Source organism: Schistocerca serialis, chromosome 9 (assembly GCF_023864345.2).
Source record: "Schistocerca serialis cubense isolate TAMUIC-IGC-003099 chromosome 9, iqSchSeri2.2, whole genome shotgun sequence".
In the NCBI taxonomy this organism is placed as follows: domain Eukaryota; kingdom Metazoa; phylum Arthropoda; class Insecta; order Orthoptera; family Acrididae; genus Schistocerca; species Schistocerca serialis.
The window spans coordinates 528814310-528830091 of record NC_064646.1 but is presented as its reverse complement, the minus strand read 5'-3'; the positions used below and the strand labels follow the sequence as shown (position 1 = coordinate 528830091).

The 15782-nt window shown below is 42.8% G+C and overlaps 1 protein-coding gene across 1 annotated transcript in view; it reads right to left on the bottom strand.

Moving 5' to 3' along the window:
* Nucleotides 1-15782, bottom strand: part of LOC126418620 (uncharacterized) — a 155849-nt gene that overhangs the window by 47371 nt on the left and 92696 nt on the right. The window contains exons 4-5 of the mRNA XM_050085462.1: nucleotides 13441-13772; nucleotides 8489-8680 (exon numbers count right to left, since the gene is read on the bottom strand). Of these exons, the coding sequence (XP_049941419.1) occupies nucleotides 8489-8680; nucleotides 13441-13772 (524 nt within the window). The remainder of the gene's footprint in view (nucleotides 1-8488; nucleotides 8681-13440; nucleotides 13773-15782) is intronic.

The following is a 15782-nucleotide window of genomic DNA, read 5'->3' as shown; positions in this document are numbered from 1 at the left end:
GGAGATGATATGTTATGTTATGTGAATAATATTTGGTCTTTTGTCAGTATTAGCTTATATCATCTCACATATAAGTGATTGTACTTTAAGCATTTCTGCCCGTTTCACACTTTCTTACATGTATACAAATACGGTGATGACGGTTTAAAGGACACCAATACTAATAATAGAAGATGCCTAAACACCTGTGTGTTGTATGCTTCATAAAAAGAAAAAAAGCCAGGAGTTTCTCCCCATGTGAATCTACAACAAATTCCACCTGCTCACAAACAGATCTCACATTAAAATTACCATGTAAGCAACAACCAGTCGCAAAATCATGTTTTCTTTATTTACTTTTGCAAATCGACCTACATTTGTTCCTTTTTACTAATTTGTACAATCGCTTTTTGGCGTACATAACAGTACTATGTGGCTGACAAAATCTTTGTCAATATATCCCTTTTTTGTAAATATTTCAGTATTTTATCATTATATTTTACCTCACGTTGTATGTAATTTCTTCTTCTCATTTTTATTTGAACTGTATCTTTTCGCATAGAGGGTGGGTTTGCTTTGCAGCGCCCCCTTACAGTTCCTCGTTGTCACAGTCAGTTCTCGACGTACCACTTAATGTTTGGCCTCTGCTTAATACAGTGTTACTACTCAGGGAACATATTCGTTGAAAGGTAAATTTGTATGTGCATTTTAAATGGTTTAATGCATCTATATACATTTAATTGGTTTTACGTTGCTTTATGTACATTTATTCATTTGGTCACTGTTATTAATTATTTTTATTTTTATTCTCGTGTTTGTAGCTGTTAATCAGTTGAAATCGATTTGCAAAAGTAAATAAAGAAAACACGATTTTGTGACTGGTTGCTGCTTACTCCGTAAATTTTCAGTTTACAGCCGCTGCACAACTAGGGAACCACATGGAGCCCACCATTCACAAGATCTCGCACTGCAACACCACACCCAGATTATTTCTAAAAATGGAGCGACAGTCAACCACACCCTTTCACAGGAGCTACGTCAGAGTGGCTGTTAACTCCCACTTTAAATTCGTCAGAATTACTGGGTCACAGTGTCTGTCCTTTGCTCGTGAGATTCTAAAAAGCAACGACGAATTTCGTCCATTGAAGTGCAACATTTAACTCGGATACATTATAGACAGTGACAGATACGTTCTAAAGTTCCATCCGAATGAGTTTCGTACCTTTTGAGAGCTGATTCGGTAACATCAAAAAACCATTTATCATTAAACTAATAAAACTATTAAAATAAACTGTCAGATAGCACACTCGGTACTCGGACCACCTGTGTGTCAGCCACAGTCGAGCGACGGCCGTTCGTGTGGAGAAACAGCTCACCGGCAGTGGTGCCCGTGTAGAATGCCACACAGTGGTCGCAGCTAAACTGGCGGACTGCACGGCTGCTTCCACAGGTGACCCTGCCTCGGATGTCTGTGACAGGACTGGAGTACGTTGCAGTGGGAGGAATTACGAGGCAGGTCTCGTGTCTAGGTCTATTAGAGGGATACCGGTGGACAGGTGTGAAACTTCCACACTTTTACAGTTCTAAATAATGACAGTATTTGGAAGTAGTGTAATGGCTAGGATACGGATAGTTGTGGGAATGAAGAGAACACATCTTTAAAAATGAAGCAAATGACACGAAATAATAATCAGGAATTTATGACACATTTTTGTAAGAGGAAAAATCAGAAAGTAGCACACAATAATTTTATCACCAAAAAGTTTAATAGGTAACAAAACAAAAAAAAAATCACAAATCCATTTGCATCTTTTACCTACTTTTTTACACAGTCACCGACATACTCGACACAATTCTTCCGTCGCGGTACCAGTTTCGATGTCCCCTGTTCATAGAAGTCTGTTTGTTCGGAGTATAGCCACCTGTGGACTGCCGATTTCACTTTTGTATCTGTCCCAAAGCATTGCCTGGTCAGCAATTTCTTCACAGGACCAAACAGATGCAAGGTCCACATTATGTGGTAGTTTCTGGAGCACCTCCCACCCAAATTTGGCACAAACAGGAGCAGCAATGAGGGGGCGAGCATTGTCACGAAGAAGTCTGAACCGTCAGCATTAATGTCGGGATGTCTGTCACGAAAGGGCACGGCGCAATTTAACCGAAGTTTTAATGTAGACTGAAGCGTTCACCGTGATTCCATGTTCAGTGTAGTCCACCGTACCACACTGAGCATATCTCAGAACACTGTCACAAGCATTTTCCCAATAGACTGAGTCACTCTGAATTTTTTTCATACTAGGGAACCGGCACGTTTCCACACGGTCGAGGCGTGTTCGGTTTCGGGCACGTAGTGGTATGCCCGAGACTCGTCACCGGTGACAATTCCTTTCAGAAAGTTGTGCTGTTCTGCCGAATAATGCATGAAGTGGTTCGAGCCCATCACCATTCGCTGGCCCTCGCAGTCGTCTATCGTGTTCGTATGTGCCGAGTGAGAACTAACTTTACGAAATTTCGACGTGTCGCGAAAAATATTGTACACTGCACTATAGCAAATCTCGAATTGCTGCGATAAGGTTCGCAGTTGCATGTGCCGGTCTTTCAAAATTGCTGCCTCAGTGGCTCGACATGTGGCGGGGTTGCAGCTGTTACCGGTCACCCAGAGTTTGGCGAATCACTGAGGTCAACACGGTTCTCTCCGAAGAATGCACACCACCTGGAGACACTGCTACAGTCTGTACAGTCGTTGCACACGAGCCACGCATGTCCCTGTCAGTTTCACTCAGTTTATGCCCTCTGGCCCACAAATATTGAACTACACTTCACTGCTCTTCACAAGTTGATGACAGTAACACGAGTGCCGTGTTTTTGTGTAGTTTAGGCTTCTCTCACTAGAGCTGCACATGAAAACAAAATACCCTCTGTAGTGAAAACTTCAAATTATATCATCACAAAATTTCAACATTCTACCTGCAATACCGGGGGAGAAAGATTTTTTTGTGCATTTCTTTCTGATCCTCTCTCAAAGATGAGGTGACTTACCGAACGAAAGCGCTGGCAGGTCGATAGACACACAAACAAACACAAACATACACACAAAATTCAAGCTTTCGCAACAAACTGTTGCCTCATCAGGAAAGAGGGAAGGAGAGGGAAAGATGAAAGGAAGTGGGTTTTAAGGGAGAGGGTAAGGAGTCATTCCAATCCCGGGAGCGGAAAGACTTACCTTAGGGGGAAAAAAGGACAGGTATACACTCGCACACACACACATATCCATCCACACATACAGACACAAGCAGACATATTTAAAGACAAAGAGTTTGGGCAGAGATGTCAGTCGAGGCAGAAGTGTAGAGGCAAAGAAGTTGCTGAAAGACAGGTGAGGTATGAGTGGCGGCAACTTGAAATTAGCAGAGATTGAGGCCTGGCGGATAACGAGAAGAGAGGATATACTGAAGGGTAAGTTCCCATCTCCGGAGTTCGGATAGGTTGGTGTTGGTGGGAAGTATCCAGATAACCCGGACGGTGTAACACTGTGCCAAGATGTGCTGGCTGTGCACCAAGGCATGTTAAGCCACAGGGTGATCCTCATTACCAACAAACACTGTCTGCCTGTGTCCATTCATGCGAATGGACAGTTTGTTGCTGGTCATTCCCACATAGAATGCGTCACAGTGTAGGCAGGTCAGTTGGTAGATCACGTGGGTGCTTTCACACATGGCTCTGCCTTTGATCGTGTACACCTTCCGGGTTACAGCACTGGAGTAGGTGGTGGTGGGAGGGTGCATGGGACAGGTTTTGCATCGGGGGCGGTAACAAGGATAGGAGCCAGAGGGTAGGGAAGGTGGTTTGGGGATTTCATAGGGATGAACTGACAGGTTACGAAGGTTAGGTGGAAGGCGGAAAGACACTCTTGGCAGAGTGGGGAGGATTTCATGAAGGATGGGTCTCATGTCAGGGCAGGATTTGAGGAAGTCGTATCCCTGCTGGAGAGCCACATTCAGAGTCTGGTCCAGTCCCGGAACGTATCCTGTCACAAGTGGGGCAATTTTGGGGTTCTTCTGTGGGGGATTCTGGGTTTGAGGGGATGAGGAAGTGGCTCTGGTTATTTGCTTCTGTACCAGGTCGGAAGGGTAGTTGCGGGATGCGAAAGCTGTTGTCAGGTTGTTGGTGTAATGATTCAGGGATTCCGGACTGGAGCAGATTTGTTTGCCACGAAGACCTAGGCTGTAGGGAAGGGACCGTTTGATGTGGAGTGGGTGGCAGCTGTCATAATGAAGGTACTGTTGCTTGTTGGTGGGCTTGATGTGGACGGACGTGTGAAGTTGGCCATTGGACAGGTGGAGGTACAGTTTGTTGCGAAAGCTTGAATTTTGTGTGTATGTTTGTGTTTGTTTGTGTGTCTATCGACCTGCCAGCGCTTTCGTTCGGTACGTCACCTCATCTTTGTTTTTTTTTTATATATATATATATATATATATATATATATATATATATATATATATATATATATATAAAAATAGAGGGAAACATTCCATGTGGGAAAAATTATATATAAAAACAAAGATAAGGTGACTTACCGAACGAAAGCGCTGGCAGGTCGATAGACACACAAACAAACACAAACATACACACAAAATTCAAGCTTTCGCAACAAACTGTTGCCTCATCAGGAAAGAGGGAAGGAGAGGGGAAGACGAAAGGAAGTGGGTTTTATGGGAGAGGGTAAGGAGTCATTCCAATCCCGGGAGCGGAAAGACTTACCTTAGGGGGAAAAAAGGACAGGTATACACTCGCACTCACGCACATATCCATCCACACATACAGACACAAGCAGACATATTTAAAAGACAAAGAGTTTGGGCAGAGACGTCCATCTCTGCCCAAACTGCGTCTGCGTTGAAATTCTAATCAGTTGCATATCTCATCGCTGCAAACCCCTGGTGTAAATTTCACTTGATTCGGATGCTTCCTTCAGGGTGTTGCATTTACGGTGGCCAGCAGTGTATAACAGTGGAATTCCTATTGTTGCACTCTTAATATTGACAGCCTTGCTTTTAATTTCATCAAAGATTGTTTTGACTTTTCTATCTGCAGAATCAGTCCTTCCAACATCCATTTCTTTTTTGATTTCTCCACATTTTTCCTGCAGCCATAATTCCTTGGCTTCCATGGCCTTCTTATTTATTTTGTTCTTAATGATTTTTATTGTTATATTCCTATATTCGCCTAGGTATTTTTGTATCACCTCCTTTTGTCAATTAATTTAAGTATTTCTTATGTTACACAAGGTTTCCCCAAAGTTATCTTCCTTATACCTGTCCAACTTCTGTCACTGACAGAATACTGTGGTATTCATGATCACAGTAACTAGAGCCTCGGAAAGCTTTAAAGGTACATCATTCATCAGGATGTCGGTGTCCCACTTCTTTAGGCATTGATTCCGCTGTATGATCAAACTTCAGCTTGCTCTTCATTGTTACTTAACTGGGTTCTTAGTCTGTATGTGCTCCTGGGTGCACCCTACAATCTAATATCTGATTTCAGAATCTAACAATGGAAACACCAGTTTGGAATATCAACAATATATGGAAAAGGATAGATTGCTACTCACCATAAAGATGATACTTTCAGTTGCAGACAGGACTGTTACAATTTAGCTTTTGGCCAAAGCCTTCTTCAAAAAAGAAAAGAAAACACACACACAAAATTCATTCACACAAGCAAGCACACCTCACACACTCACTCACACACACACACACACACACACACACACACACACACACACACACACACACACGAAACTGCCAGCTCTAGCAGCTTGGTCGGGAATGCATGTGAATGTGAATGTGTGTGTGTGTGTGTGTGTGTGTGTGTGTGTGTGTGTGTGTGTGTTTCCTTTCCTTTTCTGAAGAAGGTTTTGGCCTACAGCTAAACCTTAACAGTCTTTTCACTGTGCCTGTCTGCATCTTTATAGTGAGTAACAATCTATCCTTTCCATTATATTGTTAATTTCAGTAGGTGTAGTTCCATCTCAGCCCAGCAAGCTACCTTCCTCAGTGACGACAAATGTCTCACGTACGGTTCCGTAAGTACCTCCGTCCACTTCAAACCTACCACCCGACGAAGAAGCTCTATTATGAAAGATGCCACCAATTCTATACTAAGAAATCCCTTACGTATAGCCTAGCCATCTGTGGCTTTACCACCTGCAGTGCCGAGCAGACTCTCTTTAAACGAGCTCGGAGTCTCACCGAAGCCTTCACAGACCAAAATTGACCTGACCACCCAGTCCAGAAACAGATCCCTTGCACTTTCTCTCCCCAGTCACCTAGTAATCCCCTCGTACCCACCGACTGGCCACAAAGGAGCAGATCACTTTGTGACTAGTGGCATCCAGGATTGGAACAAGTGAATCACCACTAGGGTTAGGACTGCCTCTCGTGTCCTCCTCACTACCTCCCCCGACCCCCCTACAGTAGTATCCCACCGCTCATCTGACGTACGCGATATCTCTGTCTGTTCCTACTCCACCCTCGATCCTAAACCCTACCCTCGTGCCGATATGCCAGTAATAGACCTACGTGCGAGATCTGCTCCGTGCTTCCTATCACTGACGACTACTCCAGTTCTGTGACAGATGTTTCCCACCCCATCAAAATCTGGGCCACCTGTGGTAGCAGCCACGTCGGCTGTGTACTTACCTGCAACCACTGTGTGGCATTTCTGGTCCTACATAAACTCGCTAAGTGTATCTGAGGCTTTCGTCCGGTCACTCGATGTCCAGTCTGGTGTGGCAGTCGAAGACAGCAAATGAAAATGGAAGCTTTAAATTCCACGTGTACGAAATCGTTAACACGAGAGAATCGTACGAACGTACCGTCGTTTGAACACTGTACTGAGCCCGATACGGATGACATAGTAATAAGCGTCTCTTGTGTAAAGAAACAACTGAAAGAGTTGCAAACAAATAAGTCACCAGGTTTGTATGAAATTGTAATTCAGTATTACAAAGAGTACTCTACGGCTCGGCATTTATTGCAAATCACCCAGCGCAAAGGCCTACTCGACTGTAAAACAATGCAGGTGACTCCCGTATACGAGAAGGGTAAAAGAATTCACTCACAAAATTAGACACCAATATCCTTAACACTGGTTTGCTACAGAATTCTTGAACATGTTCTGAGCTCTAATATAATAAATTTCCTAGGGACTGAAAATCTCATGTCCAGAAATCAACTCAGTTTTAAAAAGCATCGCACGTGTGAATCTCGGCTCGTCCTTTTCTCACGTGATATACTGCAAACTATAGATGAAGGGCACCGGCACTGGGCAGATCCCATACTTCTAGATTTTCAGAAAGCATTCCACTGCAGGCTCTTAATGAAAGTACAAGTTCCCCGATACGTGAGTGGCTCAAAGACACTTTAAATTATAGAAATGGTGAGTGTTCGTCAGAGACAAGGGGATTGTCAGGAGTGCCCCAGGGAAATGCAACAGGACTTCTGTTATTATCTATATATATAATATATAATAATCTATATCTATAATATCTAAGACGGGGTGGGCAGCAACCTGCCGTCATTTGCCAGTGACATCGAGGTGTACGGCAATGTGTCGTCACTGAGTGACTGCAGGAGAAGACGAAATGACTCGGACGGAATTTCTCATTGGTGTGATGAATGGCAGCTAGCCCTAAATGTAGGAAAATGTAAGTTTATGTGGATGAGTAGCAAAAACTAATCCGTAATGTTCAGATGTAGCATTAGTAGTGTCCTGTGTGACACAGTCACATCATTTAAATATCTGTGTGTAACACTGCAAAGTGGTACGAAACGGAACAATCGGGTAAGGTGAACGGTCGACTTTCATCTATTCGGAGAATTTTAGGAAAGTACGATTCATCTGTAAAGGAGACTGCATATAGGGCAGTAGTGCGACCTAGTCTCGAGTACTGCTCGAGCGTTTGGGATCTGCAGTAGGTCGTACATTTTTCCCTCAGACCATCTGCGAGTGGAGCAGGACAGGAAATGAGTAGTAGTGGTACAGGGTACGGTGGGTTGCGGAGTGCGAATGTAGAGGTAGCATCCCGCGTAGGCACGAAACTGACAAGTTGTCTGTCCACGCAAATGGCCACTGTCCGACTGAGGCCGAGAGACGGCGGCCACACGGTTGCCGAGAGTCACACCCGGTACAGTGTGCTCGACTTCGACGACCACTTCGCGGCCCGTGCCGTCTGGATTTTTACGTGAACTGCATAGGTAGGAACTCAATTAGGAACGTATCTACCATTCCCGTAACTCCCCTAGCCCGACTTCTGCCAGTCCCCAGCCTCCACCGTCCTGTAACCTCTACGGTGCCCTCGCCCCGGCCTCTACGCACTTTCTATCCCTCCAGAGTACCTGCATATTCCTTTCTCCTTCTCTTTTTCTCTCCTATCCCATTTTAATAGACTCCATCCCCAATGCATTAAGCACTCACAAGAAATGTTTACGTTCACCACTTAACTTACTTAAATGCCAGAGGAGCAACTCCAGGCGGTAGTCGAATAGGGATCGATATCCTGAGTTCCTGCAAGTTCTTCAGCTTTCCCAGGGCAGTGAACGCCTCTCTCGGTATACTGTGGACCATCTCAAAGTCGTCATCCTCGCAGAGTTCCAGACGTTCCAACTCGGTGCAGGCCTCCAGCAATGGTGGGACACAGCTGTGTAACAACAGAAATGGGGTCTTTCAGAATTATTCGTCTCCCGTCACGTTTCAAAAGACCAAAGAAACAGAGTACTTTATATTATAACTCTAAATTAATAGTTCTTATACTGTATTTGCAACAACAACGTGTTCAACTGTCACTATCGCATCATTCACTGCTGAGATCATTACTATTAGTGTCACAGAAAGTATACCCATCAGGGATGAATTATACTAATATATGTCTGCTTGTGTCTGTATATGTGTGGATGGATATGTGTGTGTGTGCAAGTGTATACCCGTCCTTTTTTCTCCCTAAGGTAAGTCTTTCCGCTCCCGGGATTGGAATGACTCCTTACCCTCTCCCTTAAAACCCACATCCTTTCGTCTTTCCCTCTCCTTCCCTCTTTCCTGATGAGGCAACAGTTTGTTGCGAAAGCTTGAATTTTGTGTGTATGTTTGTGTTTGTTTGTGTGTCTTTTGACCTGCCAGCGCTTTCGTTTGGTAAGTCACATCATCTTTGTTTTTTGATAAATTATACTAATATACGTTAGACATAATGGTGAGAGTTAAGGCCCAACATATTAACACATTCAGTTGGTGATGAAATAGTGTTTCCGAAGTCAGCTTTTAATACTGCTAAGGCTTCAACATACAGTTTTTTTCTCTTTTTTGTTTTTTGTCTTCAGAAACTGGGCATTTCATATTTATTTATTGTGTGTATATGATGACCAATAAGTCAGTGCTGCCAGCTGTTGCTTGCTCATGTAATTCAGTAAAATAAGTAAAACAAAAAGTTCTTTTACAACATTCTGCCTTTAAATGATTATTGACATATATAGGCACAATTGTTCATGAGAATATATTGCCGAAATGAAAATCTTTGTATGAGACATCTTCGTAAACAACACGTAGGTTCTCGAAGCTGGTGTTTAGTCCAGTTTAAACTTCTGAGCTGAGAAGCTGAGGTCAATATATAAAACTTTTCTCTGGCTCTTTGTCTCCCGTTTTGGGAGACATCTTCAGAAGTAAATGGTACGCTGCCGGTATTGCCCGTTGACGAGTGCCCGTCAGTCGATCGGACACCCACGTGTATTTAGAGCCAGTGTGGAGCATCTCTTCTACTATTGCCCGTGAGTCGTCGTCTCACGTGCAAAAACAGTAATTTCGAAAGACTACATGGGCTCGATGACCTCTTGTCAAAGTACAGGGTTTACGCAAAAGGGGGCAGCAGATATCTAGAATTAACGTTTGACAAACTACAAAAGATACAAACACAATTCCAGTGATCCTAGACAGAGAAAAGTTAAAAATTCTGAACAGTCTGTGCAGAAGTTTAGCTAAAGCCACAGTGGTATTGTTACATGTTTATAGGAATTACCATTTATGTGCTGAAATCAGGAAAATTTGAGTCCAGAGGATAACCTGAGTGTGGAAAATCTCCACATTAGTCTATTCACTGAGAGCTGGAATGAAACAGACACAGTTTCACGTGACTACGCACGATCTGTTCCAGCAAAAATAGAGTGTCGAAAATCCTTCGTGCACACCCTCCACGTGGCGGTCACGCTGACATCGCAGTGAAGCATACGTCGCTTGTGAAAAACCTTATATTTCAATATTGGCTTATAGTATAATGCAAGAAGTCATAAAAACCCGACAGGTGGCATAGCAGATTCAAACACAAGTGATTTTGGTTACAATAATGTTAAAGGAAGAATAAAACTTATTCTGTTGAAGTTGAACTGCTTTGATTCAAGTTTATAACAAAACACACTTTTCTCTCTTTTATAATGCAGTCTAATTTCCACATTTGGGGTCAAACTTTTTCCATCACATGGAAAACACATTTGTTTCACTCTTCTGCAGTCACTGCTTGTTTTAATAGTTCTTTAACTTCTGACATTTTGTGTGTTCTGTCTTTTTCTGCAACACAGCCTTCGATTTTGGCCCAAACTACCTCGATTATGTTTAATTCACCAGGTATGGAGGAATCAGAAGAAAAGTTTTCCCTGCTCCATCAGCCATTTCATCCACTGCATATTCTTTGTGCACTACTCTGTTCTTTTTTAACAATTTCCAGTAATTCTTTCTTCAATACTCCATTTTCCAATAACAATATTTTTAGATTTTAGTTATTCCGGTATATCTCGCTTATTGGCATTCAGATTAGGTACTTCTTCTTTTCAACAAGAATAGCACGACATGTTATCGAGAACAGTAACTTCTTTTTGCTGAAGCCGAAGAAAAAGTCTTCAAACCACTTCTTGAATGTACTGTTGCACATCTCCTCACAGTAGCCTCCACTTTTCTTGGGCCCGTCTTGGATTTGAAAGTTCACACACTGCCTCTGACAAAACCTGCTTTGCTCCCAATATGTGTGATAATCAGGCATTTACCTTTACCTGTTTCCAGTAGATAATGCAGATAGAAATGCTTGTTTAGAGGATTTTATGGACTTATGCACCAAGACGTTACTTCAGGTATGTCGTGTATTTGGCCATGTCTCGTCCAAACAATAGACGGGTCTTCCTTCATCTCTCAACAATTTATCATTTGTAGGTGACACTGCCTCCCTGAAATCATCTCTGTCTATTAGCACGCTACTGCATCCACACCGAAAGTATTTAAAATTCATTTCTTTTAAAACTGTATGATAATAAAATGATATATGGAAGTTGCTCAAATGTGGATTTTTAATCGTGGCCACAAGCACTTTGTCAGTTGTTAGTGACCTGTTACAAAAAATTTCCTTCGTATCGCAGTTCTATCGAAGTCACCAATACTTCCTGAAAGTTTGTCATGATTTTTCTTTCTTGGGAGACTTTGAAGAGTGTGACAACCAAGTTTTTTTCAAAACAATATTGGTCACTGACTGCTCTGGATACAACAGCTCCATTTTACACAGATTAAGAGCCATGTGCTTCTCCACAGAAGTTAATGACTTCTTCTTTGATCACTTCTCAGTTAGAGTCAAATCTGACAAGTCGGCCTCGCTCACCGTCTCCGCAGAGGACAACATGACAAGTTTACTCCTATGTTATACAAATAGAAATAAAGGGGATAGCTACTAGGTGACCACAAAAATAATGAATGACGAATGTGATTACAATCACTGACACTGACACACGAATAATCAAAAACTGGGCTTTCAAACGAGACGAACTTTACAATCAGATTCTAAGATCACACACTAATGACTTACAATCGCAACAGACGTGGCCAAACTGAGTGAAGTGTGCCCCGTATTGCTCACCTCTCGGTGGCAGTGCTGCGGTCACGTGCCTCGTCGTGTCCGCAGGCTGTCTGTCATTTCAGTGAATGGAGTGTAGTACTGGAATACCTGCGAGACTAAACTGGAGGTGTCGGCAGCCGCTCCTACAGTACAGCTACGGTAACTTCCCGACCGACTGCTGTAATTCAGTCAGGGCCTGATCAGTTTATCAGTTCACCACTCAGTAGGTTCGTACACCAGTGATTGTAGTGAGCTTGAATTATATGTTTCAGAGTGAAGCTTTTGTTACTGCTCGAAATCTGTTGTTCTGTCCTGGATGATAACAAAGATCGTGAGTTATTTTTTATAATTTTTTTTCCCAGTTGTTACATTTATTTCACTTAGATATTACCGCACTGTTTGAAAGTCAGCATCATCTACCAGCATTGCAAATACATGTGCTCACCGAGTATTTTTATGGACATTATTTTCACAGTATTTACATTCTATCTGCACGTGTTGGAATGAATAATTTTTTTTTTATAGTTTCTGTGTCTCTCTGTATGATGCTTACTAATGAAACAATGATAGTCCAGGTCACAATGATTCCTGATAACAGTTAATTGTCAACAGTCATTAATTTATCAGTGGAAATAAAATAAAAACTATGTCAAGGAACTGGAGTATACTGAATTTAAAGACACAACTGGCGGGACCAACTTGTGATATATTTGCTTTGTGGAATTTACCGTAGTATGTACACAGGTATTTCCGGCAAACGTTTCACAACGAAGCTACGTAGTACCAGTAAATAACTAAGGTATCTGCTCCAGTACAAGCTCCCGTAATAACGTGAACAGTTCCTTCGTACACAAGTTGCTAAGTGCCTCATAATGTTGCTGCTTTCTACTTTGGGCGATAATAATGTACACCAACAAGTTGAAGAGAAAGAATTTATGGTAAAATATTATAGACATAAACAGAAAAAGTAATGGATCCAGAATGGTGCCCTGAGGGATACATGTTTCAAAAACTTCCTCATCCACAGGCTGTGTCTATGCAATGAATCATTATCAGCATTTCTTAAATTATAAGTGCTAATTTGGAAATGACACATTCTGCCTGTTAATTTCACTGCGAAATGTGCAGAATAATTTTCACGACAAACTCGGAACCCAAAATGCGCGGGTGAGGCTGTCTTGCCAGGTATTGTTGTATTTCACAGAACTGAACTGGGTACAACTGTTAAATACGGAGGCTTAAACAGTGGCACGGTCACTTACGAATGGAAGTAATTCCGTACCAAACTGACGAAAGCTGACCTGCAGCTTTTTTAAACGAATCGTAGCAATATTTAGCTAGCTACATAACAATCGGTATTTAATAGCCCTTTATACGTACGCGAGAAGAAATATGCCAAAAGTCCACTTACCATAACGAGAAAGGCGCAGGTTATACCGTGTAGGGTGAAGATATCGAATACACGGGAAGCACACTCGTCAACCGAAAGTAATTTCGAGTAGAAGTTAGACAATCTTAGGAGGACAGGTAATAACACTCACCTCGTCCCACCCATCGCCCACTTTATGCGTATCGACCTGAGGGTGTTCCTCTTGGCTCTCAGAAAGTACCTCAGGTCTTCCATATTGATATACGTAAACCCAAAGTCGACCTCGGCTAGTTGCGGGCATCCGTTGACCAGAGGTCGCACCAAACAACGTTCCTGGGTAGAGCTACGATCGAATTCCTTGTATTCCGGTTCCAGATTCAGCACACGGAGGTTGTGCAGCTGCGACAGGGCCTCCGAGCACCTTTCAGACTTCAGCAGTTTGTAGGGAGCCGTTAGTGTGTGTATTCTGGTGCACTTCTCCACCAAGGTCTTCAGTACCTGCAACTGAACGATTCCCCTTCTGTACAAACACCTACAAAGAAAGCAATGGCAAACCTCAAGAAGAAAGAAACTTCGTTACCGGTCATTTAAACAGATGCTTTCTGTCTTTTCTGAGGCACATAATCAAATTCCAGTGACAGAAGATGCACAGCAGCAAGACAGGTGGACGCAAACGAAGTCAGTATTAGTGGTGAACAGAAGGATGAGGACGATGATGACGATGTGCGGTTTCTCGGGAGCTCAATTGCACGGTCAATAGCATCCGCACAAAGTTTCAATTTTTTCACAATCCAATATAGTCACTGCCACGAATGATGACGACAGTAGTGAAATGACGAGGAAAGCACAAACACCCAGTCCCCGGGCAGAGAAAATCTCCAACCCAACCGGGAATCAAACCCGGGACCCCGCGATCCAGAGGCAGCGACGCTAGCCACTAGACCACGAGCTGTGGACTGAACAGCTCCCACATCGTCCACGCTCATTGGGCTAACTGGTTGTCAGCTAAGAGACGGCTGGTATTCACTGTGAACAGGTTACAATCTCATCTGGCAAACCCTCGAGGAGTCGGTTCGTACTGTCTGTGTCGCAGCTGCTTCCGACCACCCCGGTTCTTTTCTAGTCTGACCAAATTCTCTTGTAGTGTTTCAAAATCGTTAATGACCGTGAAAGAGGGAAAGAATGAAAGAAATGCAGATCGGACTTTGTATTACAGAAAAGCTATCGGACTTCGTTATTCGGAAAAGCTATTGTTGGGGTGGTCCTTGTGGCGTTTTTGAGCAAAAGTTAAACCAATTTTCACTACAAAAGTTATTGAAAAGAAACAGAGAATAACAGAATGTAACTGACAGGGGGAAGTGGCGTAGCTTAGAGTTCATTCTTTACCAGGTTAACATGTCTTCTTTCGGGCGGCGTCCACGTCTTCAAAAATCTCCTTCATTTCAGCGTGAAAAAATCTGCTCCGAAATCTTGTAATAGTCCAGGGATCACTAATTTATACCAATTAAAATCATCTTGATACTGTATGCAATTTAATTCACTTTGCTACTTCCATCCTCCGAATTTCTTAACAACTTCCACAATGTCTACACATTACAATCAGATCAAGATTAGCCATTAAGTTTTTACGTCAGCATCAGATCACGTCTGCCTTAAGCTACCGCTATCAAGAGACAAACAAAAAACGGATAGAAAACAAAAAAAGTGTTACCATTTTAGTATTTTCTCTGCCGTCGAGCGCTCATACCGCTGCGACGCGACATTTTTTATCTGAGGGAACGAGTGTAGCGCGGCGAAATTCAAAGCCCCGCTACATCGCCCCCTCGACTGTCACGCTAAAACATTTAGCGTGGCAGGCTAGCAAACAATAGAATAGATATACCTAAATGTCTATTATACATATTTTCCCAGGAAACGCCACGTGCATACTTACAGGATTATCTTTGCCAATACTTGGTTTCTAAATCTATATACTACATACACTTGTTACAGTTTTGATTCTTTTTAGACAATTAATATATATATGTTTACATAGTGTGTGTTTGAGCAAGCTGCTCACCAGCGCAGTTAATGTTGTGCGCTTCCAGTTTTGGTTTCCCAATTCACCTCTGGCAGCACGTAGTCTTTGCGCATGCGCAGTAGCATCACTGAATTTCGCGTGCGGCAGTTTCAAAATCGCTGTGTTATGACAAGTCTTCAACAGTATTCGCTCTCACATAGTGTCCATTACAAGTTGTTATTCCAGCATAAATGGCGTGTTAAGTTCGGTGACACCATAAGATTGAGCGTGTGCGTGATCTGAAGCAACGTCCATGTCTTCTGTTACGACACAACACTCCAGGTCCTTGTGCGTTTTCATGACTATTGTTCCCGGGGCATATATGGTCGATGTAGTTTTTAGCCTCCACATCGCCTACGACAGGTGCTGAGTTTATTGTCTCCAAGCATCTGAAGGCCGGCCAGGAACAACGGCGTCGATGTTCGCAAAGGTAGGTGTTTCACCACATTATTTAC